The sequence below is a fragment of the Gouania willdenowi genome, unplaced genomic scaffold, assembly GCF_900634775.1.
Source record: "Gouania willdenowi unplaced genomic scaffold, fGouWil2.1 scaffold_93_arrow_ctg1, whole genome shotgun sequence".
Classification (NCBI taxonomy): Eukaryota; Metazoa; Chordata; class Actinopteri; order Blenniiformes; family Gobiesocidae; genus Gouania; species Gouania willdenowi.
Genome location: NW_021145258.1, coordinates 907,915 through 934,665, shown reverse-complemented (window position 1 = coordinate 934,665; position 26,751 = coordinate 907,915). Strand labels below are relative to the sequence as shown.

The 26,751-nt window shown below is 37.6% G+C and overlaps 1 protein-coding gene across 1 annotated transcript; it reads left to right on the top strand.

The window, feature by feature from the left end:
* The first annotated feature begins 9 nt into the window (after nucleotides 1–9).
* On the top strand, nucleotides 10–23,170 carry LOC114461106 (uncharacterized). Its single transcript, XM_028442941.1, has 6 exons — nucleotides 10–77; nucleotides 18,206–18,487; nucleotides 18,558–18,701; nucleotides 18,914–18,939; nucleotides 21,981–22,047; nucleotides 23,060–23,170. The coding sequence occupies exons 1-6, from the start codon at nucleotides 32–34 to the stop codon at nucleotides 23,137–23,139; spliced, it is 645 nt and encodes a 214-aa protein (XP_028298742.1). The 5' UTR covers nucleotides 10–31; the 3' UTR covers nucleotides 23,140–23,170.
* Nucleotides 23,171–26,751: the final 3,581 nt, after the last annotated feature.

Below are 26,751 nucleotides of genomic sequence, written 5' to 3'. Positions count from 1 at the left end.
GGAAACATTAGAAACATTGATCTACAGCAGAATGCTTCTCCTGCAGCTCACTCTGCTCTTTGTGCTCGTGCTTGGAGGTAAACTTCTTCTTCTGTTGATGTTGTTTTATCATTTAACAGAGTAGATGCTTTGGATTTCATTTGTTTTAATGAATTAGTGATAAAAAAAAAAAACTAGACATGTGTTAAAAACATATGGATGGTGAGAGAATATTGACAAAATACCATTTCATATCAAGTTTAAAGGCAAATTTTTATATTTATTTTAAAACAGAGCTCATTTTGAAAAAATAAAACTTAGTTTAAAGGGGACATATCATGCTAAATCCACTTTTTTAGCCCTTAAATGCATTTTGATGTATATTTAGATTGTTTAGAAGCACAGAAAAGTTCAAATTAGTCTCTTCAGGTGCTCCGTTGATATCTTTATATTCTGTTTTGGTCAACGTCAGCGGAACTGCCAAATTAGGACATCGACTCCAGGCCCAACACTTCGTGCAATCCGCCATTTTTATTTCTCGCTTTTATTTTGTAGTCCAAGCTCCAGGATGCAGAAGTTACGAGAGGATAAATCAAAATGTTTGGTTGTTGGATGTAGTCACCCACACGCTTCACTACAACGTCTCCCAGCATCAGAACCTTTTCAAAGTGCCTGGTTGAGTTTTATTTTTTATAGAAATGTACCCACATCTGTGGGTAAGGTCATTTTTGTGTGCACGCAGCACTTCAAGGATGACTGCTTCAGCAACCTCTGCCAGTATAAAGAAGGATTTACAGAAAGACTTTGTCTGATTGAGGGTTCAATTCCTTCTATCTTTGGAGACGACGAACAGAGCACTTCGGTAAGCTGTAAATAACGTTAAAAAGTGTGATGATAAGACGTCCCTGTCATTGTTTTGTTAGCATTAGCAGTTGCACCGTCTTCATATGTTAGCGCTGTGTGCTCGTTTTAGATCCTTGATGATATGGCCTACGTGATTTAATTTAAGTCTAAAGTTTTCATTAGTCATTTCATTTTGCCGTTTTTGTCTCCGAAAAGACTGTATTAAAATGCATTTCGTGACGTTAGCTTGGCGCTAGCGTTAGCTCGGTGCTTGTGTTAGCTCACTTGTTAGGGTTCTGCAGGTTCATCATTTTCATTTACATCTCGCTCCGCTGGGTCAGACTCTGGCTCAAACATGTAAAGCTGGATGGACAAGTCTTCTGTTGTTGACATTGTGTAAATAACGTGTGAATAAATTTTTTCTGCGCCGCTACATAGCCATATCTCTTCTATCAAACTACAAAAATGGCCGAGCAGGGTGGAGTTGAACCTGGAGAGGGGGCGGGGTTTGCATTTAAAGAGACCGCACCAAAATGAGTCGCTCTGAGAAGCACATCAGAAAAGGGTAGAAAAGGGGTGGAGCTATAATAATGAGGAAATCAGACTCAAGCGTTGCAGTTCAGCTTTATATAGACCACAACTGTATGATTTATATGTAAAAAGGAAGGATTTAAAACCATGATATATCCCCTTTAAAGTTAGTTTTATTTCAGTCAGATAATAATGGACCCAAAAAGCTGAAATACATCAGTTTTAAGTTAGAAAATTGAATCTACTTAAGTTGTGATTACTTTGATCAAATGAGTTTATTTTTTTGAACAAACAGTAGAAAATGATTAGGAGAACACAATGAAGGAGTGTGGACCTAATTTAGGGCCACAGAATGAAAATTATAAATTTATGTTAAGAAGGTTTTTTATTTGGAGCTTCCTCTTCTTCTTCTTTTAGTTTATGAAAAACTTTCAGTTTTTACATTTGTGGAAATCAAATGAAATAATGTATTTTAAAAACTTACAAAGATAAATCTGAAGGTATTGTGTGTAAGAGGAAATATGATTTTAAAAATGATGAAAAAATGCTGGTCGCTGTAATCATAATTGAGTTGTAATTGTAAATGACTTTCTGAGGATAAATAATAATTGTAATTGAATTGTAATTGGAAAAACTGCTTATGGTTGACTTTCTTTGTGTCTCTATGTTGTTCTGCCTGAACACCAGTTGATAGTTGAACAGTGTGAGTTTAAAAAGCAGAGAAATGTGATGAAATCCGGTGCTGACGTTCTGGGCGTGCTCAGTGAGATCACCACAAAGAGGAACATCACAGATCTGAGGCTGAGGAAACATTTGAAAGAAATGTGATAGATCTGCACAGCTGTAATGCTCACCAAAAATGTCTTTCTCACCAGCAAAAGTAACGTTTCAGGCCTTAGCCCTTCATCAGACTTAGGAAACAGCTCTGACACACCTGCATATATACATGGGATGATTAGGTCACATGATCAGAGGGGGTCACATGATTCAATAAAAAACTATGAGACTTGTGAGATATATAGTATAGATGTTTTACATAATCGATCACATTTATAATTGCAGAGACTGTAAAACAGGTGTGAATTGGCACATCTAAAAAAGCAGTGAACCAGTGCAACCACAACATAGTGCAAAAATACCAGAATTACAAATATATTATGAATTATATAAATAGAATTATAAATACATTCATAAATATCAGAATTATAGATATATTATAATAGATTATATAAATAGAAGGCCAGCAATTTTTCCAATTACAAATAAATTCCAATTATTTATTATCATCAGAAAGTCAATTACAATTATGTTCTCAATGACTAAATCTAATTACAAAGAATCAAAAACTGAGCCTGAAAAAAATAAGATAATAAAAGTTAACCTTCTTCTTGTGTTAGCTTTCTGTTAGCATCTCTAATGATAACTGGTCCTAAATCAGCTGTAAAATACACTAAAAACAAATATTATTATTATTATTATACAAATATTATAATTGATCATTTTTATCGATTTTTCATGGCAATTACAAAGTCAATTATCTAAACTCAATTACAAATTAATTACAATTACGTCAGCAACAGATTTTTTAAAGTAAAGTTACAATTATAATTGTGCCATAATTATCATAAATTATCAATTACGCAATTACAATTATAATTGACCCCATCACTGTTTTATTTTATAACTTTATAACGACTGCTTTGTGTTTCTTTGCTGCAGGCAGCAGTGACTTCATCAGCATCTATCACAGAGCTGGAGATGAGGTCATCATGCCCTGTAACAGTGTGAATTCATCTGAAACATCATGTTCTAGCATTAACTGGTTTTACTTCAGATACATATCTACTACTGATACCATTGTTAGTGGTGGACAGATTAATGAAGATTCACCTCAAGCTGATAAACTGAGTCTGGGCCGTAGATGTTCTTTGACCATCACAAACATCTCCTCTGAGGACACAGGAGCTTACAGCTGTTACTATAGGAACACATATGGACACTACACATTTGTGTATCTGTACATTTTAACACGTGAGTAACATGACATTATTGCAGCTGTTCCTAAATTTACTACGACAATGAACAATGCAGAGAAAGTCACATTCAGACCCAAACAGATAAATATGATCTATGACTGAAGCTTTGAGGAATCACATGTAGAAACTCCACCAGTTCAACACACTCCAATGTAGGCTTTTTCCTCTACTTCCTAATCAATGATATCATAGGTTTTATTATTTTTGGTGTGGGCGTCTGAGACTTTTCTGTGTCACTTTACCTCTTTTTTAAAATGGTAAAATGTGCTAAAGCTTGATATGAAACATATTGTTAACTACATATGTGTAGAACTGTACATAGAACTGTAACAAATGTTAAATTATAATTGATAATTTTATAGAACTTTCATGGTAATTAGGTAGGGTTTTTCCTCTATTTTCTCACTAATTCTTTAGTTGAACAGCTCTAGGACAGATGACAACAGTAGTTATTTTTTAAGTTTTAGTCACAAGTAAAGATTTAGCAGTCCTGTTTCTGTTTGTTCCTGAAACTAAGCCCTCACGCAGGTGGCGTAGCAGAAGTAATTATGTCCAGACATTTGAGAGTCCTACATTTTTCTTCTTGAGCTGCTGAGATGGGCCCAGAACAAAGAGTGAAGCTGGTGTAAGACGTGATTGGCCGATTTAATCACAAGGCATTCCAGCCCCGCCCTGTAGGCCATTTAAGAGGGGATGAGGGGAGATGGTGTCTCAATTATCATCAAAATGACCAAAATGTGTCTCTTTTGTCAACCTGTCATCCCTCCCTCAGCCTGGGCAAAGCAGTAGATGTTAAAGCTGCAGTATGTTGAATAGTGAGACACTCCCCTCTCCCCCCTCCTTTTCTCAGCGTCACACTCCTGTATTTCTGAAGCTCATTTACAGCCAGGAGAAAGAGCAGAGATTCACTGTCTACTCTGAGCATATTGTAATCTAAAGTGTTCTAAGATGATTATAGATTTTTGACCAAATGATGCCATAAAAAAACTTTACATACTGCAGCTTTAAAGACCATCAGTTCTGGCCAGGGTTGGGGTCATTTCTAATTGTAATTGTGTAATTGATAATTACAGTTATATCATAATTCTAATTGTAATTTAAAAAAATGTTGCTGTTGTAATTGTAATTACATTGTAATTGAGTTCAGATAATACTTTGTATTTGTAATTGCAATGAAAATTCTATAAAAATTGTAAATTGTAATTTAACACAAAACTGGGGAAGCATGTTACAGTTCTATGTACAGTTCTACACATATGTAGTTAACAATTATTAAAATATGTTTCATGTCAAGCTTTTCCACATTTTACCATTAAAAAATATATAAATATAAAGGTAAACTGACACATAAAAGTCTCAGACGCCCACACTAAAAATATTAAAACCTATATTTTCATTGATTATAAAACCTAACAAGGTAACCAATAGATATGAAATAAATGAGATGATAGATATTTGTTTTTAGTGTATTTTACAGCTGATTTAGGACCAGTTATCATTAGAGATGCTAACAGAAAGCTAACACAAGAGGAAGGTTAACTTTTATTAGCTTATTTATTTTAGGCTCATTCATTTTGATTCTTTGTAATTGGAATTTAGTAATTGAGAACGTAATTGTAATTGACTTTCTGAGGATAATAAATAATTGGAATTTATTTGTGATTAGAAAAATTGCTGGCCACTGTAATCGTAATTTATTTATTTATTTATTTTTTTATTTATTTATTTATTTTTGAGCAATTTACATTTTACATTCCTACAACATTCACATTCACATTATTCTGTTACAGTAGCTCAAAAAGGGAATAGGCTGAAGCCAAAAGCTTATATACGCCTATCCGGTAATCAATATAATAAACGGTTACATTTCCTGGTGATATTGCACAATCCGCTTATATTCTAAATAATAATTAAAAAGGAAAAAAAAACAAAAACAAAACTCAATTCCAGTGGCGGGAAGTACTCAATTACATTTACTCACGTTCATGAACTTGAGTAACTTTTAAAAATAATTTTACTTCTTAGAGTATTTTATCCATACAGTACTTTCACAGTTTTACTATACTCTTGCGTAAACAAAAATAGTGGTTACATTTTCCATCCGAAGAAATAATCAAACAACATAATGATATCCATAACCAGGCGCATGTACAGCTTCTGCATCATGCAACTGTTTACGTAACAAATAGAATTTAAATCCTTTCATCGGCACTATATTCAAGAAAAACTTTTTCTTTATACTTTTTCTTGAATTTGAAAAGAGTTGGGCACTGCTTAAGATCTTCCTCTAACCTATTCCAAAGCCAGACCCCTAGCACAGAAATGCACATCTTTTTTCTGGTTGAATGCACCATCTGCACTTTAAAGATTATACATCCTCTTAGATCATAAACCCCTTCTCTTAATTCAAATAGTTCTTGAATTTTAGCTGGTAACAATGATTTTGTAGCTTTGTATAACAGTTTTACCGTATAAAAGTCAACTAAATCATACAGTTTTAATAGCTTAGATTGCAGAAATAATTTGTTGGAGTGCTCATAATATCCAGCCTTATTAATTGTTCTGATTGCTCGTTTCTGGAGTATGAAAAGGGAATGTAATGAACTTTTGTAATTGTTACCCCAAATTTCTATACCATATGTCAGATACGACATGACCAAAGAACAGTACAGCAGATGAAGCGCTTTATACTCCAGCACATGCTTAGTTTGATTAATCACTGCAATACTTTTTGAGATTTTATTTTGAATGTGTCTGATGTGCGGTTTCCAATTCAGTTTATCATCAATAATCATCCCCAAAAATTTGTTTTCAGACACCTTTTCTATTGTAATATCATTTATAGAGATTACCCGATCCTGATATTTAAATTTACCAAACATCATTACTTTAGTTTTATTTAAGTTTAGTGAAAGCTTATTAATATCCATCCATGATTTTATCTTAGTCAATTCCAATTTTGCTATATCAATGAGATTGTTGAAATTATCATTAGAATAAAAAATATTGGTGTCGTCAGCAAATAATATCATTCTTAACACTTTAGACACATTGAATACATCGTTTATATAGAGATTGAACAATTTAGGACCCAAAATTGATCCTTGAGGAACACCACAAACTATGTTCTGACATTTTGACTCCCACTCCCCCATCTTAACAAACTGCTGTTGTTGCCCCTCCCGTGCCCGAGAGGAGTGCGAATGGAAACCCTGAGAAAAGAGTACAAGGGACGGAGATGAGCTTTCCGTTTGCATTGCTCTGCTGCAGGGTTTATTCTGCCCTTCTTAATTAAACACATTTACAATTTGTTTAATAAAATTTTACAAAGTTCAATAAACAATATTCAAAAAGTACTGTGTTAACAATACATCACACATTTACAAATATCTATTTCAGCCTAACTCAAATAATATTCTAAAATGTCTCTATTTTTGCATGTATCAAAATAAACAATTACATTTTCTCTTTTCTGTAATTTACCATTCAGTTTATTTTTATATTACCTGTATAACTCAAAATGACAGCCCATATAATTAAACTTGAACAGCATAAAACTATATAACTGTTTACTTTAACTTTCACCACTTGTACCTTTGGTGTTTATATGTTCACTGTCTGTACTCCATTCATTTATAAGGACACATTTACTATTAAACTACTGCCTTATTGTTACTCTAGCAAGTAGCCTGAAAATCTCCGCTAGCATTAGCATGTTAGCATTCACTTTCAAACACACTTTACAACATAAATTAACTTCTAACAACATTCACATTTACACACATACATTGCTAAGGTTGTAAACTACCACCAGCATTGTTTTGTGTGCTTCTGTAACCTTTAACAAACCTGAGAAAAGAGTACAAGGGACGGAGATGAGCTTTCCGTTTGCATTGCTCTGCTGCAGGGTTTATTCTGCCCTTCTGCCCCTTGGCGTCCTAACTCCTGTTCGATGCGCCCCTTGTGGCACATCAAAGTATCGCACCATATAGTTATCTGACCATTTATTGCTTACAAAAAAATGAGTAGGGTCTGTTTTTAACTACTAAAATTAACATATGAAATGCATTCCCCCTTTAGCTGTTTTTAACCACTTTTTACTATTTTTTTAAAATCATGTTTTAACTATGAGTCTTACACTCTCCCCTGCTTTTATAAATGTCTCCAGACATTCGTCAACAAAGCAAATTAATACGCCTGTGGATAACCAACACATGGCTGAGTAAAGTAAGGAAGAACAACAGTACTTTGGAGTGGGTAACCTGGTATCAAAGAGTTCACGCTTGGAGGCCACTGGTGATAGGTCGGCTGTCCCAGTGCATCATAGGTGAACATCTCTCTGGCCCTGGCGGTCCGCTGAGATCTCCTGATGGTGATCTCCGGATGTTCCTCCTCTTGTGGCGCCTGCACCTCCGGTGGTCTCTCGGGTGATTGTTCCTCTGCTCGATGTTCTGGATCAATCGTGTCCTGTACGGTATCCATCGTTGGTGGTGCTTCTTTCCTTTGTGCCTGTATGTCTGGTGGTGGGTGAAACTCACGAGCAGTAGCATTTAGTCTTTTGTCAGAGGGATGACTTTGCTCAGGCTGTTCTCTCCTGACTAGTCTGTAGCAAGGAATACGTGTGTATGTGTAGTCTTCATCCACTGAATCACATAATGCTTCAGTGTTTTCCGGTGTCTTCGTCTTTGTTCGTTGTTTACTTGTCTGTTTGATTTGACTTTGAGCTGGAATGTTCTCAATAGGTAGGTCATTGACAGGAAGCAACAAGTTTCGGTGTAGCACACGTAGTGTTTTGGAGCCTTTTTCTGCTTGCACCTTGTACACTGGTCCCTCATCAACTCTTTCAACTACTCTGTGCACTACCTGTTCCCAGTACGAGCGCAACTTGCCAGGCCCACCTCTCTCTGATAGATTCCTGACTAACACTCTGTCCCCTGGCTGGAGAACTACACCCCTGACAGACTTGTCATATTGTTTTTTTCCTTTTGCAGAGGACTTTTCACTATTTCTCTCTGCAATATCATAAGCAGTACGCATTCTCTCTGCCCATTTTTGTGCATACGCCTGTCTGTCAGTTGTCTCTGTGTCTTTCTGAGGAGGAAACAGTAAGTCTACAGGTAAGCGCGGATGCCGTCCATATAAAAGAAAAAATGGAGAGAACCCAGTGGACTCATGCCTTGCACAGTTATATGCATGCAGTACATGGTTGAGATGGTCTTTCCACTGACTCTTTTTTTCTTCCTCCAAGGTGCGCAGCATTTGCAGTATTGTACGGTTCAGTCTCTCCACCGGATTACACTGTGGGTGATATGGCGTTGTCCGAGAGTGTCCAATACCAGCTAAATGCTCAAGCCTGCCAAATAAACTGTTCTCAAATTCTTTTCCTTGGTCGTGATGGATTTTATCAGGGTAACCAAAACGAGGAATGAAATCATGAAAGATCTTCTCAGCTGCAGTTTTCCCTGATTTGTTTCTTGTCGGATATGCTTGCGCAAATCTAGTGAAGTGATCTACAAGCACAAGTATGTACTCATAGCCTTGACTTTGTTCTAAATGAAGATAGTCTATGGACAAAAGTTCAAAAGGACTGCTAGTGGAAATGCGTCCCATTGGTGCTCGCTGCGGAAGAGTGGGCCGTTTTTGTTTAATACAGGAGCATTTTTTGTTAACATAGTCCTCTATCTCCTGTTGCATGTTCGGCCAGTAAAACCTTTCCCTCGCAAGATGAGTGACTTTTTCAGCCCCAATATGAGACATGTCATTGTGTAGTGACTTTAATATGACTATTTTCAACTTTTCAGGAATGACCAGCTGTTTGTGTTTATCTGTCTTCCTGTACAGAAGTCCATTTTCCACTTCTAACTTTGTCCATTCATATAGCAGTCTTTTTGTTTCCTTTGTCATGTTTTTTCTGTCTTTCTCGTTTGGAATCCAGTTCCTCATTTTCAATGATATCACTTCTTTTATCACTGTGTCCTTTTGTTGTGCTGTTTTCAAGTCGGCTGGCTTAAAACCTTGCACATTCCCCTGCGGTGTTTCGTCAATGCAGGTGTCATCCACTTGTAGAGCTGCGGTCCAAGGCACATCGTCTTCCTGAACTGCTTTGCTGCCTTGCCACACAGCTGTTACGATTTCGGCTGGGATGCTGCCTATGTGGTCATTCATACTTTCCTGTAGCTCTAAGGGGTAACGAGACAATGTATCGGCATCACTATTCATTTTGCCTGGCCTGTATTTAATATCAAAATGAAAATCAGCCAACTCTCCCACCCATCTGTGTCCAACAGCGTTAAGTCTAGCAGTGCTAAGAACGTATGTTAGAGGGTTGTTATCTGTATATACGGTGAATGTGGGCGCGTAATACAGGTAATCTCTAAACTTGTCGCATATAGCCCACTTTAATGCCAAAAACTCAAGTTTGCCCGAGTGAAGATGGTAATTTCTCTCAGCTGGCGTTAACGTTCTTGAACCATACCCGATAACACGAAGCTTGTTGTTCTGCCTCTGATATAAAACTGCACCTAAACCTTCGTTAGATGCATCGGTGTGAAGAACAAACGGTAGGTCAAAGTTGGGGTAAGCAAGGACAGGGGGATTTATTAAAATCTCTATGAGCCTAGCTACCACCCTTTTGTGTTCGTCAGTCCATATAATAGGAGTTTTAGAAGGTAGCTGCCCTTTGTCTCCTTTCCTGAGTTTACCTTTGCTTTTCTGTGTCTTGTTCTTACTAACATTCGTGTCAGTGTTCTGTTTCTGCAGTAACTCAAATAGTGGTTTGGCTACACGTGAAAAATCTTGGATAAAGGAGCGATAGTAACCTAGGAAGCCTAACAGTGACTTGACATCTCCTACAGTTTGTGGCTCTCTGTCTCTAAGTGCCGAAACAGCTTTCAAGTCCTGTGGGTCCATCTTTACTCCGTCTCCAGACACCAAGCGCCCCAGGTAACGAACCTCTCTTTTGAAAAGTTCACATTTGGTGGGTCTCAACTTGATTCCGTGTTCTCTCATGCGACTCAGAACTTGTCTCAGGTGGTTTACGTGGTCCTCAAATGTCATTGAATAGCACAGGACATCATCAAGATACGGAGCACAGCATTCATCTCGAACGCCCTCAAGCACTCCCTCCATACACCTCTGAAATGCAGCAGGTGCGTTTGTCAGTCCAAACGGTATCCTGATCCATTCATACAGCCCCCACGGCGTGCTGAAAGCTGTAAGGTGCCGGGACTCTTCACTGACAAATCCTTGGTGGTAAGCGCTTCCTTGGTCTAAGATGGAAAACCATGAGTGACCACCTAAACTGTCGAGCAAGTCCTGTATTCGTGGCAGTGGGTGGCGATCGGCAATAGTCTTTTTGTTTAGTCCTCGGAAATCCACACAGAGCCGTAAACTTTGGTCTTTCTTCCTCACGCACACCACTGGTGAGGAGTAGGAGGACTTTGACTTGCGGATCCACCCTTGGTCCAAAAGGTTTTGCACATAGTCCTTCACTTCTTTGTAGAGAGGTTTAGGGATGGAGTTGTAACATTTCTGGACTGGGTTGTCATCCACTACACTAATCTTTAGCTGAAGATCTGGAATTAACCCTATGTCCCCATCCTCTCTTGCAAAGATGTCTGATTCCTCATAAAGCATTTCACGCGCTATCTTTTGCTGTTCTGGGTCAAGATGCTCTAAGTTAACTGGAGGATGCCATTTTTCTTTGGCCTGTGACTGTTCTCCACTGCCAACTGGGTCACTAGTTTGGTTCACCTGAGCTGCACACATTAATGTCTCACTGTCTGTAGCTGAGCCATTATTTACAGGCCTACACTCAGTGATCTCCTCAATGTGACCTAAAATGGTTCTTGCTGGCAGAAAAATGTCATGTTTACTTTGGTTACTGACTGGTATTCTAATAGCTTTGGATGAGATAGTGGGTGCGTTAACTAAAGCAGGAAACAACTGTAAGCCTTCTGGTAAGTCTGGTTTCCATGTAGGTTCAAATAAGACTGTGTCACCCTGTGGTCTCGACTTGACATGACACCTAATCTCACAGATTTGGCCACTATGAATAGTCAAACCCCTTTTACCAACTCTGACAGTGTCATTTATCATGTGATCTTTAGCTGGATTCTCACTAATCACTGATACTATGGTCTCTGCGGTGTGCCTGTGTAATTTTAAAGCTTCAGCCAGTAAATCACTCAAGCTAACACTGCCTGGTTTTTCAAGACTTTCCAAAATGATCTCCTCAATCACGTTAAAGCCTAAAAGAAGACCACTAACACAGCTCTGACTGACTAAAACTGGTACCTGGATGGCTACTTCACCATGACTAGGACTTTTGATTTCAACTAACAGCTCGGCCCATCCATCAAAAGGTACATCAGTCCCATTAGCTGCTGTTACTCTAAGAGGATCATTTGGCAAAAGATCTTCTAGAGACTGAATCTGAGTGTCTGGTAGATTACTTTGGAGCCACAATTTGGTTACGATGGTTACTTGGGCCCCGCTGTCTAAAAGCATGTCAGTTTTTACACCATTAAGATAACAGGTAAGTGTACATCTTTTTCCAATAAGCTTAGCTACTCTATTACCTTGTCTTTTTCTTCTTTTCACAGGTGAGTGGGTCTTGGTAAAAGTCTTTTTCTGATGGTGTTCTTTGATATGGGACGCTGTTCTGGGTGTGGTCGCGATCACTGGTGGTCCCACCCCAGTGACCTCTTCCCGTTTCCCGATGACTTACTTTTGAGCAGGCAGCCAACAGCTCTGTGTCCTTCTTGTCCACACTTAAAGCAGTGATAGCAACGATCAAGTCGGTCGGTGATGCAGGATTGGCACTTACGAAAAGGTTTGGTCGTCTTTGGTGGCTGCACGGTGCTCACTGTAACGGTCTGCGCCGGCTCTGGAGCTCTTGCTGTGGGTGTAAAAGCCTTTTCCAGAGTTTTAGTCAATGCCGCAACATGAGTAGTCAGTTCGTGGATAGCTGTGCGCTGGGCTTGCACTTCTGCTTGGGTCTGGAGAACTGTAGCTTTAACTTCGGCTGCAGGCTGGACTACTTGTTCTCTTTCCCCTGGGTGCGTGGCGTTGACAGTCAACACCTTGGTCCTATGTGTCTGAGCTATGCGTGATTGTCTCTCAACCTCCTCCTGAACTGATTTAGTCATTACCTCCAGAATCATCTGTTACACTGCTATTATTAACCAGTCCCTTTAAATCTCTTCTCACATATGCATATTTTTCACCTATGCCTTGGTAAAGTGAGTGAAGAAACACGCCTTGAACTAGCTTTTTGTCATACTGAAAACCTGAGTTACTCTGCTGTGATGAAAACACTACACGCTGTTTTAACCCCATTAAACGGTACATGAACTGCTGTGGACTTTCACGATCAAGCTGTTTTGCATTACTGAGCTCCTGGAATAACTCTGAACTACTTTTGTCTTTTAAGTGTGTTCTGAGAAAGCGCTTAAGCTCTCCTACAGTTAACTCGTGTTTTGTCGAAAGCATATCTTTGAATGTACCGGGTCGGATTATTCTTAACACAGCTCGGATTATCTCGTTTTCAGTGAAGTTTTCAGCTAAACCCTCATCAATCTGTTTGCAAAGGACACCATAGCTAACGTCAGACTCTGAGTCAGATATTTGTCCACTGTGCACTTTAAATTCACGTCGTGGAAGCAAAGCAGCAACATCTGATAACTTTACTACGTCAGAGCCCTGACTGCTGATGGAGTGTTGACTGTCCATCCTGAGTTGCACAACTGCTGCCGCCACTGGAGGTCCAGGCATCTCCTCTGCTTCATCTGGCTGCCCTTGCTCTGTTTCGATGGCTTCTGGTGACTGCTGCAGCTCCTCGATGAGGTCGTTGAAGATTAGCAGACGGGACATACCTTCATCCTCCAGACTTTTCAACTTGTCGCCTCTCACAACGGCCATGATGAAGTCATAGAGCTCAATTGCACATGCATCGCCCTCTGGTGCGTCTTCTTCCACCTCGTCCTTGATGCTGGCTGCCAACTGGCGAAGCAAGTCATCCTTAGCAGAGTTGACTAGCTGGTGCAACTGCTTTTGGATGTTGCGCTGCAAATCTAGACGAGCCGCCATTTTTGTTGCAGTGAATGGTGTGTCGATCTAGGATCTGATGTCAGGTTCAATGTTGGATGATTTGCTGCACTTTAGAACGCAGAATTCATCCCGGACGAGCCCCCAAAATGTTGCCCCTCCCGTGCCCGAGAGGAGTGCGAATGGAAACCCTGAGAAAAGAGTACAAGGGACGGAGATGAGCTTTCCGTTTGCATTGCTCTGCTGCAGGGTTTATTCTGCCCTTCTTAATTAAACACATTTACAATTTGTTTAATAAAATTTTACAAAGTTCAATAAACAATATTCAAAAAGTACTGTGTTAACAATACATCACACATTTACAAATATCTATTTCAGCCTAACTCAAATAATATTCTAAAATGTCTCTATTTTTGCATGTATCAAAATAAACAATTACATTTTCTCTTTTCTGTAATTTACCATTCAGTTTATTTTTATATTACCTGTATAACTCAAAATGACAGCCCATATAATTAAACTTGAACAGCATAAAACTATATAACTGTTTACTTTAACTTTCACCACTTGTACCTTTGGTGTTTATATGTTCACTGTCTGTACTCCATTCATTTATAAGGACACATTTACTATTAAACTACTGCCTTATTGTTACTCTAGCAAGTAGCCTGAAAATCTCCGCTAGCATTAGCATGTTAGCATTCACTTTCAAACACACTTTACAACATAAATTAACTTCTAACAACATTCACATTTACACACATACATTGCTAAGGTTGTAAACTACCACCAGCATTGTTTTGTGTGCTTCTGTAACCTTTAACAAACCTGAGAAAAGAGTACAAGGGACGGAGATGAGCTTTCCGTTTGCATTGCTCTGCTGCAGGGTTTATTCTGCCCTTCTGCCCCTTGGCGTCCTAACTCCTGTTCGATGCGCCCCTTGTGGCACATCAAAGTATCGCACCATATAGTTATCTGACCATTTATTGCTTACAAAAAAATGAGTAGGGTCTGTTTTTAACTACTAAAATTAACATATGAAATGCATTCCCCCTTTAGCTGTTTTTAACCACTTTTTACTATTTTTTTAAAATCATGTTTTAACTATGAGTCTTACACTGTCTCTCTGTTAAATAGCTCTGCATCCAGCTCCCAGCCACTCCTCGAATACCATATTTTTCCAATTTATTAAGTAAAATTGAATGATTTATTGTGTCAAAGGCCTTCTTTAAATCAATGAATATTCCAATTGCAAATTTCTTCTTATCAAGATTTGTAGTTATTTCTTCCACCGCTTCCAGAATTGCCATTGTAGTAGATCTCTTTTCTCTAAAGCCATATTGACTCTCATTCAATATCCCACATGTATCAATAAATTTTTCCATCCTTTTGCTAAAAACTTTTTCTAATATTTTTGAAAATTGGGGGAGCAGAGAGACTGGTCGATAGTTAGTGAAGATGTTTTTGGATCCATCTTTGTATAAGGGTATTACTTTAGCAATTTTCATTTTATTGGGGAACGTTCCAGTTTGAAGAGACAGGTTACATATATAAGTTAAGGGTTTTACAATAGTGTCGATTACTTTTTTCACTATTATCATATCTAAGCCATTACAATCAATCGAGGATTTGTTTTTACATTTATTAACAATGTTAAGGATCTCAAACTCATTTACACAAGAGAGAAAAATGGTCTTTGGATTCCATTCTATAATTGATTCATTCAGTTTATCATTACTGTGCTTTGGAATTTTCTCTGCCAATTCTGGTCCAATGTTCACAAAAAAGTCATTAAATTTATTTGCTATATGCTGCATATCTGAGTTTTCTTCATTGTTGATAACAAAGGAATCTGGATATGACTTCTTCCTTTGGTTAGCTTTCAATAACCCATTTAATATGCCCCAAATCCCTTTCATACTGCTTCTATTCTCATTTAATCTATCTGTGTAGTACTTTTTCTTGTTTACTCTTATAATATTTGTTAATTTGTTCTTATATGATTTGTAGCAATTTTCAGCTTCTTTTGTCCGCTGTTTTATAAACTTTCTATATAAATAATTTTTCTTTTTACATGCATTTATTAAGCCTTTCGTTAACCAGGGACATTTCGGAAGTTTCTTCTTTGTATAATATTGTTGCTCGGGGCAATGCCTGTTGTACAGTGAACAAAACCGTTCTAAGAATATATCATAGGCTTTATCCACATTTCCCTCTGCATACACACAATTCCAGCTTTGTTTTAGTAGGTCAGTTTTAAATGTATTTATTGCATCCTCTGATCTTAACCGTACATAAACAGGATTTTGACTAATTACTTTCTTTTTATAGTTATCATCATAAATTGCAAAAACTGGTAAATGGTCAGATATGTCACATATCATTAGTCCACTGGCTTTTATATATTCTATCTTATTCGTAAAAATATTGTCTATGAGTGTGGCACTATTTTCTGTAACTCTACTGGGCCGAGTTATAGTCGGAAATAGGTTCATACTGTGCATTCGATTCACAAATTCATCTGTTACTGCATGTTTATTTGGATTCATCAAATCTATATTAAAATCACCACAAATGAATAGTGTTTTATTTATGTTGGAATACAGTTTCTCTATCCATTCAGTGAATATTTCGATACTTGAACCCGGTGGTCTATATATGCAACTGATGATTATATTTTTTTTCTTTTCACAAGAGATTTCGATTGTGACACAATCTAGTACATCACTTATTGTTAGTGACATACTTTCCACTTGTTTGTACTTAATTGAAGTATGGACATATATAGCCACACCACCACCCGTCTTATTTTCTCTATTCACATAGTTCAGATCGTAACCATCCATTTCAAATTGAATACATTTGTTTTCCTTAAACCATGTTTCTGATATTGCTACAATACTATAAGGATGTTTAATTTGCTGTAAATATTCTTTTATGTGGTTAAAGTTTGCATACATACTTCTGCTGTTGAAGTGTATAAATGACAAATTCTCATCTGAATTGATCATATTATATTCTTTCTCTGAATAATATTTACAAACAATGTCATGAAGTGAAAAAAACATATTATCAGGGTCCATTTCGAAGTCTGGATCATGTTCATTGAAATTGGTGCTGTCATTTAACCCCATCTTAAGATGTTCATTGTCCATAATCCTTTGAAGTATTCTTATGTCCTGATTGTCACTGTTAGTAAGTGAGTTGCAAAAGGATGTCATTTTAGTAGGTATCAAGTTATAGATCCTGCATTTACCTCAGTCAAATTTATTCAGCTCCTCCATACTTCTTACAACCAAGACCTTTGCTTGCTCGGGGGCTCCATTAAGTTTGATGAAAACTTTACAGTTACTCACCCAAGTGCTTTGGATCTTATTTTGCTTCCTAAGGTACCTGGCTTTTCGAGCAATTTCTCCATTCTTCTTCGTTAAGTGGTCGTTCAGGTACACATTTGTCCCTTTTAAGTTCCTTCCTTGTTTCAGCAACGCAATTTTCTTTTTCCTATTGACAAATCTCATGATTATAGTTGGGACGTCGTTCTCTCTCCTCCGAGGGAGAGGGTGACAGGCCTCGACGTCATCCAGATCCAGTGTGATCCCTTTGGACTTGAGAAGGGCTGCTATTTGTTGCTCCGCGGAGCTCACCTCCAGCTCGTCGGGCTCCGTCCCGTTGACGCCGGTCACAGCCTTGGCATACGACCGGGGCTTGATGTTTAGCCCTGTGATGACAACGTCGTTGATCCTGGTGTACTGCTCCAAATCCTCCACTCTCTTCTCCAAGTCCGCAATTGTCTTATCTTTCTCCATATTTTCGATCCTCAGCTGTTTAACCTCCTCCATCAACTCGAGGAGTTGTTTTTGTTGTACTTTGATTGCCGTTGTTTCCTCCAACAAAAAATCAAGCGACTTCCTGATTTCTTCTACGTCCTCTGGTGATTTTTGTCCCAGTTTATCCTGCTGCACTTTTATTCCAGTAACTTCATCTGATAGAGTTTCGAAGGACTTTTTAAGTTCCTCAAAGTCCTCCGCGGCTGCATTTCTTCTCGTGGGCTGCGGCATGTTAGCTGGTTAGCCTACGGGGACGCGTTTACTCCACCTCCGGGTCCTGACAACATTTACAACCATGACAACACACTACTCTCTAATTTATTGTAAAAATGTATATATATGAGTTATGTGTATATGTACATATGTGTAAATACATTTGCATTTCTGGGATTTATAAGTATATCTGTGGTTCTGGTTTTGTTAAATGTATTCATAATTCTATTTATATAATATATTCATAATATATCTATAATTCTGATATTTATGAATGTATTTATAATTCTATTCATATAATTCATAATATATTTGTAATTCTGGTATTTGTATGTTGTGGTTGCACTGGTTCACTGCTTTTTTAGATATGCCAATAACTGGTCCTAAACCAGTTATCATTAGAGATGCTAACAGGAAGCTAACACAAGAGGAAGGTTAACTTTTATTAACTTATTTATTACAGGCTCAGGAACTGTGATTAATTGTAATTGAACTTTAGTCATTGAGAACATAATTGTAATTGACTTTATGAGGATAAAAAAAATATTGTAATTTAATTGTAATTGGAAAAATGCTTGATACTGTAATTGTAAATGATTTGTAATTGAACATTGGTAATTGAAAACTTACAGTAATTGTAACTGAAAAATGTAATTGACCCCAACCCTGGTACTGACCACAAATATCACTGTTCATTTATTTCTTTGGATTCTTTCACATTTTCCTCAGTCTCAGCAAATCAAAGCACTGATCCAGTGGGAGGAGTCACACTGACGTGCACTCTGTGGAGGTACAGATACATCAGTTGTGAAGAAGGCATCCTGAGATGGCTGGATGAGGAGAGAGATGAACTGAAGCAAGATGATGATGAAGTCTATTATAGTAGACAGAAGAAATGTGTTTCTGATCTGATGATAACACATCAGATTAACCACAGCAGAAGATACACCTGCCAGTTTGTTGAATACAATGAAGTGAAGATTTCTGCTGACTACACACTTGTGTCTACAGGTAGGACGACCAATCAAATCTCACCTTTAACATGTAAACACTGTCTTTATATGTTCTTCATTGTTTTCAGCTCCAGTTGATTTAACGTCTGATTCGACTCCAAACAAGATCATCATCATCATCAACATTGCAAAGATTTGCCTGCTGATCATCCTGGTTGTTATTGTTACTACTGTTCAGATTAAATACAGGAGGAGGACTGGAGCAGCAGAAGGTGTGTATCTCTACAAAGATTTAGTTAAAAACCTATGACAACAGAACATAAAGGTCTGTGACTCAGAGAGGACAAACTATGAAAGGATAAACTCTTCTTTTCTGTTTGTTTGCTGCTGAGAATCATATCAACACTGTACGACTTTAGTTATAACATCAATAACCAGTTTTTGATTCAATTCCAATGACAGAAATGTATTTTTTTTGTTACAGATGCTCAAGATCAAGATTGTGTTCCTGTGAGTATATTTATAACCAACCAGCTTCTTACTAAACACACGTCAGCTCTCAGGAACTATTTAGGTTCTCAAATGTGGTCCAACAGCAGCAAAAGTAACCAGTGATTGTTTCCCAATACACAGAGTGGTTGATATGTGACTGCTCTAGGTTTAGACCTAAAGAAAAGAATCTGAATTATTAAACACAGGTGTTATGTACGTGGTTAGGAATATTAAAAGAGACAGCAGACTCGTGTATGAAAACATGAACTTTTTACTTTCTTCTTCTCTGCTATACAGTCAGCAACACAGCATCATTCAACCACAGCGACCCCTGTGGTGTAGCAACTGAAGACACAACATATTTCCCCTTTGTTTAAGAATGTTACTGATAACTAGGAAATAATCAATACCTGAAATCAAATAAGACTGACTGTAAATTAGTGTTAACTTCAATCTTCATAATTGTTTTTTCACTGCAATCACTTGTTAATATTAACAACATTACTCAGTAGTACAAAATAATTATAAAGTAGCAACATAACCTTACAACTACAATTACAGTATCTCTTCCACTTGTAATTCACATCATGACAAAGTCATTTCACATTGTCTGGAATGTTTTTGCCTTTTTTTTTTTTTAACATCATTTTCTATTTCAATATTCCCCCCAAAGGCCATGAGAACAAATAATGTTTGTAATTGTTAAGTCAAGCAGGCTTATTTCTGAACCTTGTGGGTCTAGGCACGTTATCAAACAGTGGTGGTGCAAGTTCTGGCTCAGGGGCTGGGGCAGCAGTCATGGTTTTAATGATGTTCTTTGAGCTGTCTGGGACCAGAGAGAGATGAGATGCATTCCATGTACGACCATCCTACTTTCTTGGTTTCACTTGCACAACGTGCACAGGAGATTGGGACTCAGCTGAAAGAGTCTGTACATGCACGATCACAGCTTCCATATTAACTGCTAAATCCATCCATATTTCCCTCTGTTTGCACCAACAGCTTATCCCGTATTCTTGGGCTGCTGGCATGCTCAATGAGTTGGTCCTGGATCATCTCATCAGTATTCTCAGTAAACGCACACGTCACCGCCAGCTCTCGTAGCGTGTCAACATACTCAGCAACAGTCTCATGTGGCCTCTGCACTCGTTGTTTCTCCACCACGACATTTATTGCAGGTCTGAAGTGTGTACACAACACGGTCAAGGTGGACTGATAGCTCGTACCTCCATCCGTGAGAGTGTAGAAGATAAGTTGTCCTTCGGTGCCCAAGTAGTGCAGTAGGAGCGCACGTTTCCTCTTGTCAGCCCACTCGTCTCCCTCCATGTGAATAGCAAGCAGGTAGTTGGTGAAAAGGAATTGTGGGTTGTCCGGCAGATGCAAGAAATAACGCAGGTAGAGGCAAAACACTCGCCATCCTAGTTGTCAATTTGTTATGTGCGTGGTTAGGAATATTAAAAGAGGCAGCAGACTTGAGACTGAACTTTCTTCTTCTTCTCTGCTATACAGTAGGAGTTCATTTTAAAGGTCAACTTTATGTGCATACTAGTCAAGTCGACGTCGACTAGTCGATGACGTCACAGCCGAGTGGCAGCCGAGTGCAGGTGTTGTGCCAAAATCCGTGACCCAAATAAATCTGTGACAACAGGTGGCAACAGTTCCAACCCCTGCGGCTTCTCTGCGAACATTTACTCCCCCTTAAACATGTTTGTAATTCTTCTCCAGTCTGCATTTACTTCACCCACCAGAGCGTCATGTTTAAGGGTGTGTAAATAGCTCCTTAATAGCTACGGAGAGGATTACTCAGTTGACGTAGCACTCTTCTTCTCTACCGCAGAGAAGCTGCAGCAGTCACAGATTTTTAAGAGTCACAGACTTTGGCACAACACCACCAGCCCCTGGGATACGGGACATGCTATAGAAGCTAAGTAAACCCAGGAACGGTGCTGCTTCGCCTACCATGAGTCTATGGTAACTGTTAAGCCCCAAGGTTTCCTCAAAGCTGGGCGTTTAGACTTTGTTTGGGCTGTTTTTAAAGTAGCTTCGGCTTCCTTCACCAAAGCCGGTGTTGTCAAACCTCTTTGGAGCTATTTACATTTAAATGTCTGCCGAGAAACCACAGGGGTTGGAACTGTTGCCACCTCCAGTCAAAGATTATTATGGGTTACAGATTTTGGCACAACAGCGGTCTTACCCCACTAACGAAGCCTCCGTCCTGCACTGCTGTTTTTCAGATCTGCTTAATACACAGACATGTTACCACTACAGCTAACGTTAGCATGTATATTAGCCATAGTATCTGCCTACCAGCTGCAGTTTGAGCACAAACCAGGAAGGAGCGAGAAATGCTTGATTTTAGACAAGGACCCTCGTTTGCTGTGTTGTACCGCCATCTTGGGCTAAAGTCAGGTACTGCGACAAGTCGACGTCACGTAGACAGAGTTGCGAGACAACACTATAGTCTGTTCAACCCCTACTATGCAGTCAGCCGCACAGCATCATTCAACCATAGCAACCCCTGTGGTGTAGCAACTGAAGACACAACAACATTGGAGAGTGGCGTGAGAGCTGTGTTTCAGATTTAGAAAGGATGTAAATTTGGGATGCATCATCTGTAGTGTTCCTTTGAATCAAGGGGTGTTTCTGCCTTTTTAACACTAAACACCCTCATCAAAGGTGACCAGCTACAGGGTGATCAAGCCTGAGCTTGCGTCCCATAACTGTTTCCCACTCTCTCCTATCTGCAGTTTTAGGCCACCTCACACACACTTGAAAAACACCAAGAATGTAATCAATGAACTCTTTATAATTCAGGGTCTTCCTAGATTTAACTTTAGAGGCTTTATCAAAACCAAGATCATGAGTTTTGTGCTAAAGTTAAAAAGTGTATCATTAGTTGTATCTAGTTTGTGTGGACTGTCTGAGAAAGTAATTTCAGAGATGCTTTATAGCATTTGTTACTATTTTTACACATTTTACACAACTAAAGAGTTGTGATTGTGGATTGTTACTTGTTATCACTATAGTTTCTACTTCTGAAGTACTTTGTTTGCACTCAGGATGAGCAGGACAGCAGAGTGATCTATGATAATGTAGAGAATCACCAAGGCCCTGCCCAGCACCACGGTAAGTGACTCATATACGTCCCAGCATTCAAGGATCTGTAACCTACGCAATATTTGAGCTGTTGAACTGTTACACATTATAACAATAACACAGATACACAAAGAATTCTCCCAAAATATTGATGGGATAGGTTTATCGTAATCAGAATAAGTGTTTGTTTTCATACTTTTTTTTAATAATGGTATTGTGCTCTGCAGCACTGTGTGGGGTCCTTTAACTCTATTAACAGCATCTGCCTTTATTGTCGCTTCTGTGGAAACATCCTTATCCTTAACCCTTGCAACACATCCTGGTATGTGTGCATTAAAATGACCGTAACTGTTAAAATTTGCTCTATTTGAAAAACTCCAAATGTTTCTATAAGCTAAGATGTTGTACTTTATGGACAACCGACAATCATTACAGTAATCACGTTTCCTCCTTTGTAAAAACCCTGCGAAGAAGTCGCTTCGGCTTGCGGGTGGTGCTGGGGAAGGGGTGCTGCGCGTGCAAACATGGAGATACAAAAAAAGAGCAAATTATTTCATATTTGTAGCAAAAAATAGAATCTGGAAGACCTTCAAGGATGAGGAAACTTCCACAGAGGTGTTTTACATTCTCCTGAATGTTTTTATATTTGTTGAAAAATCTGTTATTCGTGTGTTTTCATTGTTTTATTCCTACTAAATCTAAAAAAAAAATTTAGTTTTTGTGTTTTTCTTAATTTCAAAATGGTATTACACTGTTGGAACAATAATAAATAGTGATAAATTGCCATATATTGGAGGTCTAAAGTGTAATGGAAAACACTTCATCATAGGACATTTTTATGACCATTTTATATGGACAAAATATGCAAGAAAACCCATGCAGAGATGTTAATATTACAGGTGTTAAAGGGTTAAAACTCTGATTAAATTACAAGGGTGTGAAACACCATGAAGGTGGAGACAAATGCTTCCTTGTTGACATATGCTGCTATCCTCTTTTAAAGACATACAATCAATCAAAACTCCCGTATTGTTTCCTGTAGGTCAGAAAAAAAGAGGAGGAAGAGGAAGAAGAAGTGATGTCTTCAACAGTCAAAGAAGCAGTGAAGAAGATAGTGTGTGAGGAGAGGACAGAGGAATTTTACACCAGCTTTTACTGTACATGAAAAGAAGCTGTAGCAGTAACACGCCTCCACTGATGTGTGTGCATTTCATAAGTTCTTGTTACGCAGTGACTCTTCTTTTTGTGGCTCATTTTTTTACAGTTTGGTTTGGTGGATCAGCTTTTTTCAAAGTGTAACAATGTGGAAACATCAAAGCGATCAGCAGACGCCTCTGATGTAGACTGGCAGTTGTCATTCGAAACCTGTCAGGAGATCAAAGTGGATTTATTAAAGAACAGTTGCTTGAATAAATGAAACCATAACATAACATTATCATCAGAAGTTTGAAAAGAACATCAAGATCTTTTGTCGACTGTCAATGTTTATTTTCAGGGCTTTTTCTTTGTCTAATTACAACTTTATTCTAATAATATTAAATAGATTTTTCTCGTAATAGAATAAGTTTACTTTTGGAATATTATGACTTAATGACTGTTAAAAATGTCTTATACTAATACAACTTTACTCTTAAAGTCTATAAAAACGATGCTCACACAGATACTCTTTCTTCATCTCTGACCCAAGATAATCTGTAAATATGTCTAAATTTACTTTCTATTATCAGCTTCTTTTTTTCTCACTGTCTTTTTCTTTTCTGTTTGTTCCTCCTAGAAAATTTCCACTTCACATTGTCTGCTTTCATCTCTGTAATTATCTCTGCAAAGAGTGAGAGTCACATTGTGAAAAAACAAAACAAAACAAAAAAACACCACAAATGAAGCCCTCAGTTTCTTTGCAGTTGTAGTTTAGAATCCCACACTGCTCAGTTACAGTCAGTGTCTTAGGTACAACATGTTTAAGCAGAGGTGAAAGTAATGGATTACAAGTACTCACATTACTGTAATTGAGTAGCTTTTATGGGTACTTGTACTTTTTTGAGTGTATTTCTAAATCAGTAATTTTACTTGTGCTTAAGTACATTTAAAAGAAATAAAGTAATTCATTACATTTATACACCAGCATTATGTACAATTAAATGATACAAAATCGAACCAGTGTAACGTAAATCGGGGAGTACCCCAAGGCTCCATACTTGTGCCATTACTGTTCATATTATACATTAATGACTTTACAAAAGCATCAGAAAGATTACAGAGTATTTTATTTGCAGATGACACAACCCTTTTTTACTCACGTAAAGAAATACAGGAGACAATGGAAGTAATAAATAAAGAACTCAAAAAAATAAAACGTTGGTTTGATCAAAATAAATTAGTTCTCAATGTTAACAAAACAAAATATATAATATTCAATGACAAAAGAAACACTGTTGATTTATCAATACAAATAAATGGGATGGACATTCAAAAGGTTAAAAAATAAAATTAATTCACCAATTAACTGGACAGGCTGATTATATAATTATTATTATATATTACATTTTCTCTACTCACTTTATATAACACAATGATTGTACCATATTTAACTTACTCTGTGGAAATTTGAGGTTTGACCTGTAAAACTTACATACAGCCACTGTTCAGGGCTCTGAAAACTATATATAATATTAGACATAGAGATCCATCAAACCCACTATTTATCAAATGTAAGTCACTAAATTTTAATGATATTGTTGATTTTAATATTCTTCAGATTTTGTATAAAGCTAATAATTAAAAAAAATTGCCAAAGAACATCTGATAAAGGTTTGAAAAAGATAAATGACATGAAAAAATGTATTGTGCTGAAGAAGAGATATGAGACAGAAGTGTAACTGTATTGTTGACAATGACTTTGTTGCAGCTTGACTTTGTTTAATGTAATTATTCTTTTTTTTTTAAGGAGGGGTCAGATGTTATAAGTTTTTACTTCTTTCTGCTCCTTTTTATTCATATTTTTTCTTTTTTCAATGTGGAGAAGAAATAATATTTTTAATGTCTTGAATGAAATAAATAAACTAATCAAAGGAAATGATTGTGCAACTAAGTTATGTTTATCCAAAGGAACCTATGATCAACGTACAGTGCACTGTGTCTGTATTCTGACTGTTGTCAAAGCGTTGGATTAAAAGAAAGTTTTAATGGCTGCCAAAGAAAACTACAAAAACATTTATTCCACAACAACATCTGTTTTCAGGCAGATCACACACAAAAGTAACATCTTCACTCAATGGCTGATCCTAAAGGTCACCGACCCCTGGTTTAGGTCCTCTTCTTCTCTCTCTCACATTAAATAAAGCATTAAACTGATTCTATGTAAATGGTTGTTCTAAGTTCTGGGTGATCTGCAACCGAGCCACACTTGTGTTAAGTTCCTACGTGAACCGGCTCAAAAGTCCTGAATTAAATCAATGGATGGACGTGAATTAGCCTTTAATCGGATTCAACGGTGAGTTTATCAATCAGTTCGGTTTTTAAGAATAGAATCTTTAAAAAAAGATATTTTTAATTTTCCTGTTTTTCTTCTAACAAAGTTATGTCAAGGTATAGAAAACTATTATTTCTTTTTGAAAGCTAATAAAGCCAAAGTATAGGTTTGATATACGCTTTTCATGTATTGTTTACACCTTTTTTTTCTTGATGAACTTATGTTTGTATATTTTGTAAACCAACCTTGGTTTTGTATGGGCCCAATTATGAAAATAAATGATTATGTTGTCCAACTTAAAAAAACGATTGTGAACAATCTGAACATTGCAATGATTTTATGAATATACTTTTGGTTATTATAAGTGCACTTAATTTGAATTGATGATTGTAAATATGAAAAATGTATTTCTCATGTAATGATAGATTACGTGATTCCTAATTTATGTTTTGACCTTCTTTAGGTCATTTTTTTTTTTTGTACATAGTTTGCAAATAGTTGTATACAAGTATTTTGTACAGCTTTTGTATATAGTTATTGCGTATTATAAATGTATAGATTTTATTTGTTGCAAAATGTGGTTATTTAAATTTGATGTTAATTGTTGTATGTATAATATTTTATTGCTATTATTATTTATTCACAGGATTTTTATTTTGTGGTAAAGATATTGATATTCCTTTCAAAAGTCCTGGAAAAAACAGTCCCATCACAAGTCCACTCCCACCTCTCCAATAACAACCTGCATGAGCAGTTCCAGTCCGGTTTCCGGCCCCATCACAGCACTGAAACTGCACTACTCAAAATAACCAACGACCTCCTTATGTCAGCAGACTCTGGACTCCTATCCATCCTCATCCTCCTCGACCTGAGTGCAGCTTTTGACACCATCTCCCATTCCATCCTCCTCCATAGACTTGCATCCATTGGTTTATCAGGCAGACCCCTGGACTGGTTTTCTTCATATCTCTCCGGCCGCGCCCAGTTCATTCAGTTAAAAACATCCCAGCCTTCTCCACTCTCCTCCGGCGTTCCCCAAGGTTCTGCCCTTGGTCCAATCCTCTTTATCATCTATCTTCTTCCCCTCGGCCATATATTATGGAAACACAACATTCACTTTCATTGTTATGCGGATGACACCCAGCTCTACCTCTCCACCAAACCCATCTCCACCATTCCTCCCCCCTCCCTCTGTGATTGTCTACAGGAAATCAAATCCTGGTTCTCCTCCAACTTTCTCAAACTCAACAGTGACAAAACTGAGG

What these genes read in the sequence shown, in the direction of transcription:
- LOC114461106 (XM_028442941.1), top strand. Translation starts at nt 32, where the DNA reads ATGCTTCTCCTGCAGCTCACTCTGCTCTTTGTGCTCGTGCTTGGAG. An exon ending in CTTTGTGCTCGTGCTTGGAG is followed by an intron (nt 78 to 18,205) that starts GTAAACTTCTTC and finishes CATTTTCCTCAG; the next exon opens with TCTCAGCAAATCAAAGCACT. An exon ending in CTACACACTTGTGTCTACAG is followed by an intron (nt 18,488 to 18,557) that starts GTAGGACGACCA and finishes CATTGTTTTCAG; the next exon opens with CTCCAGTTGATTTAACGTCT.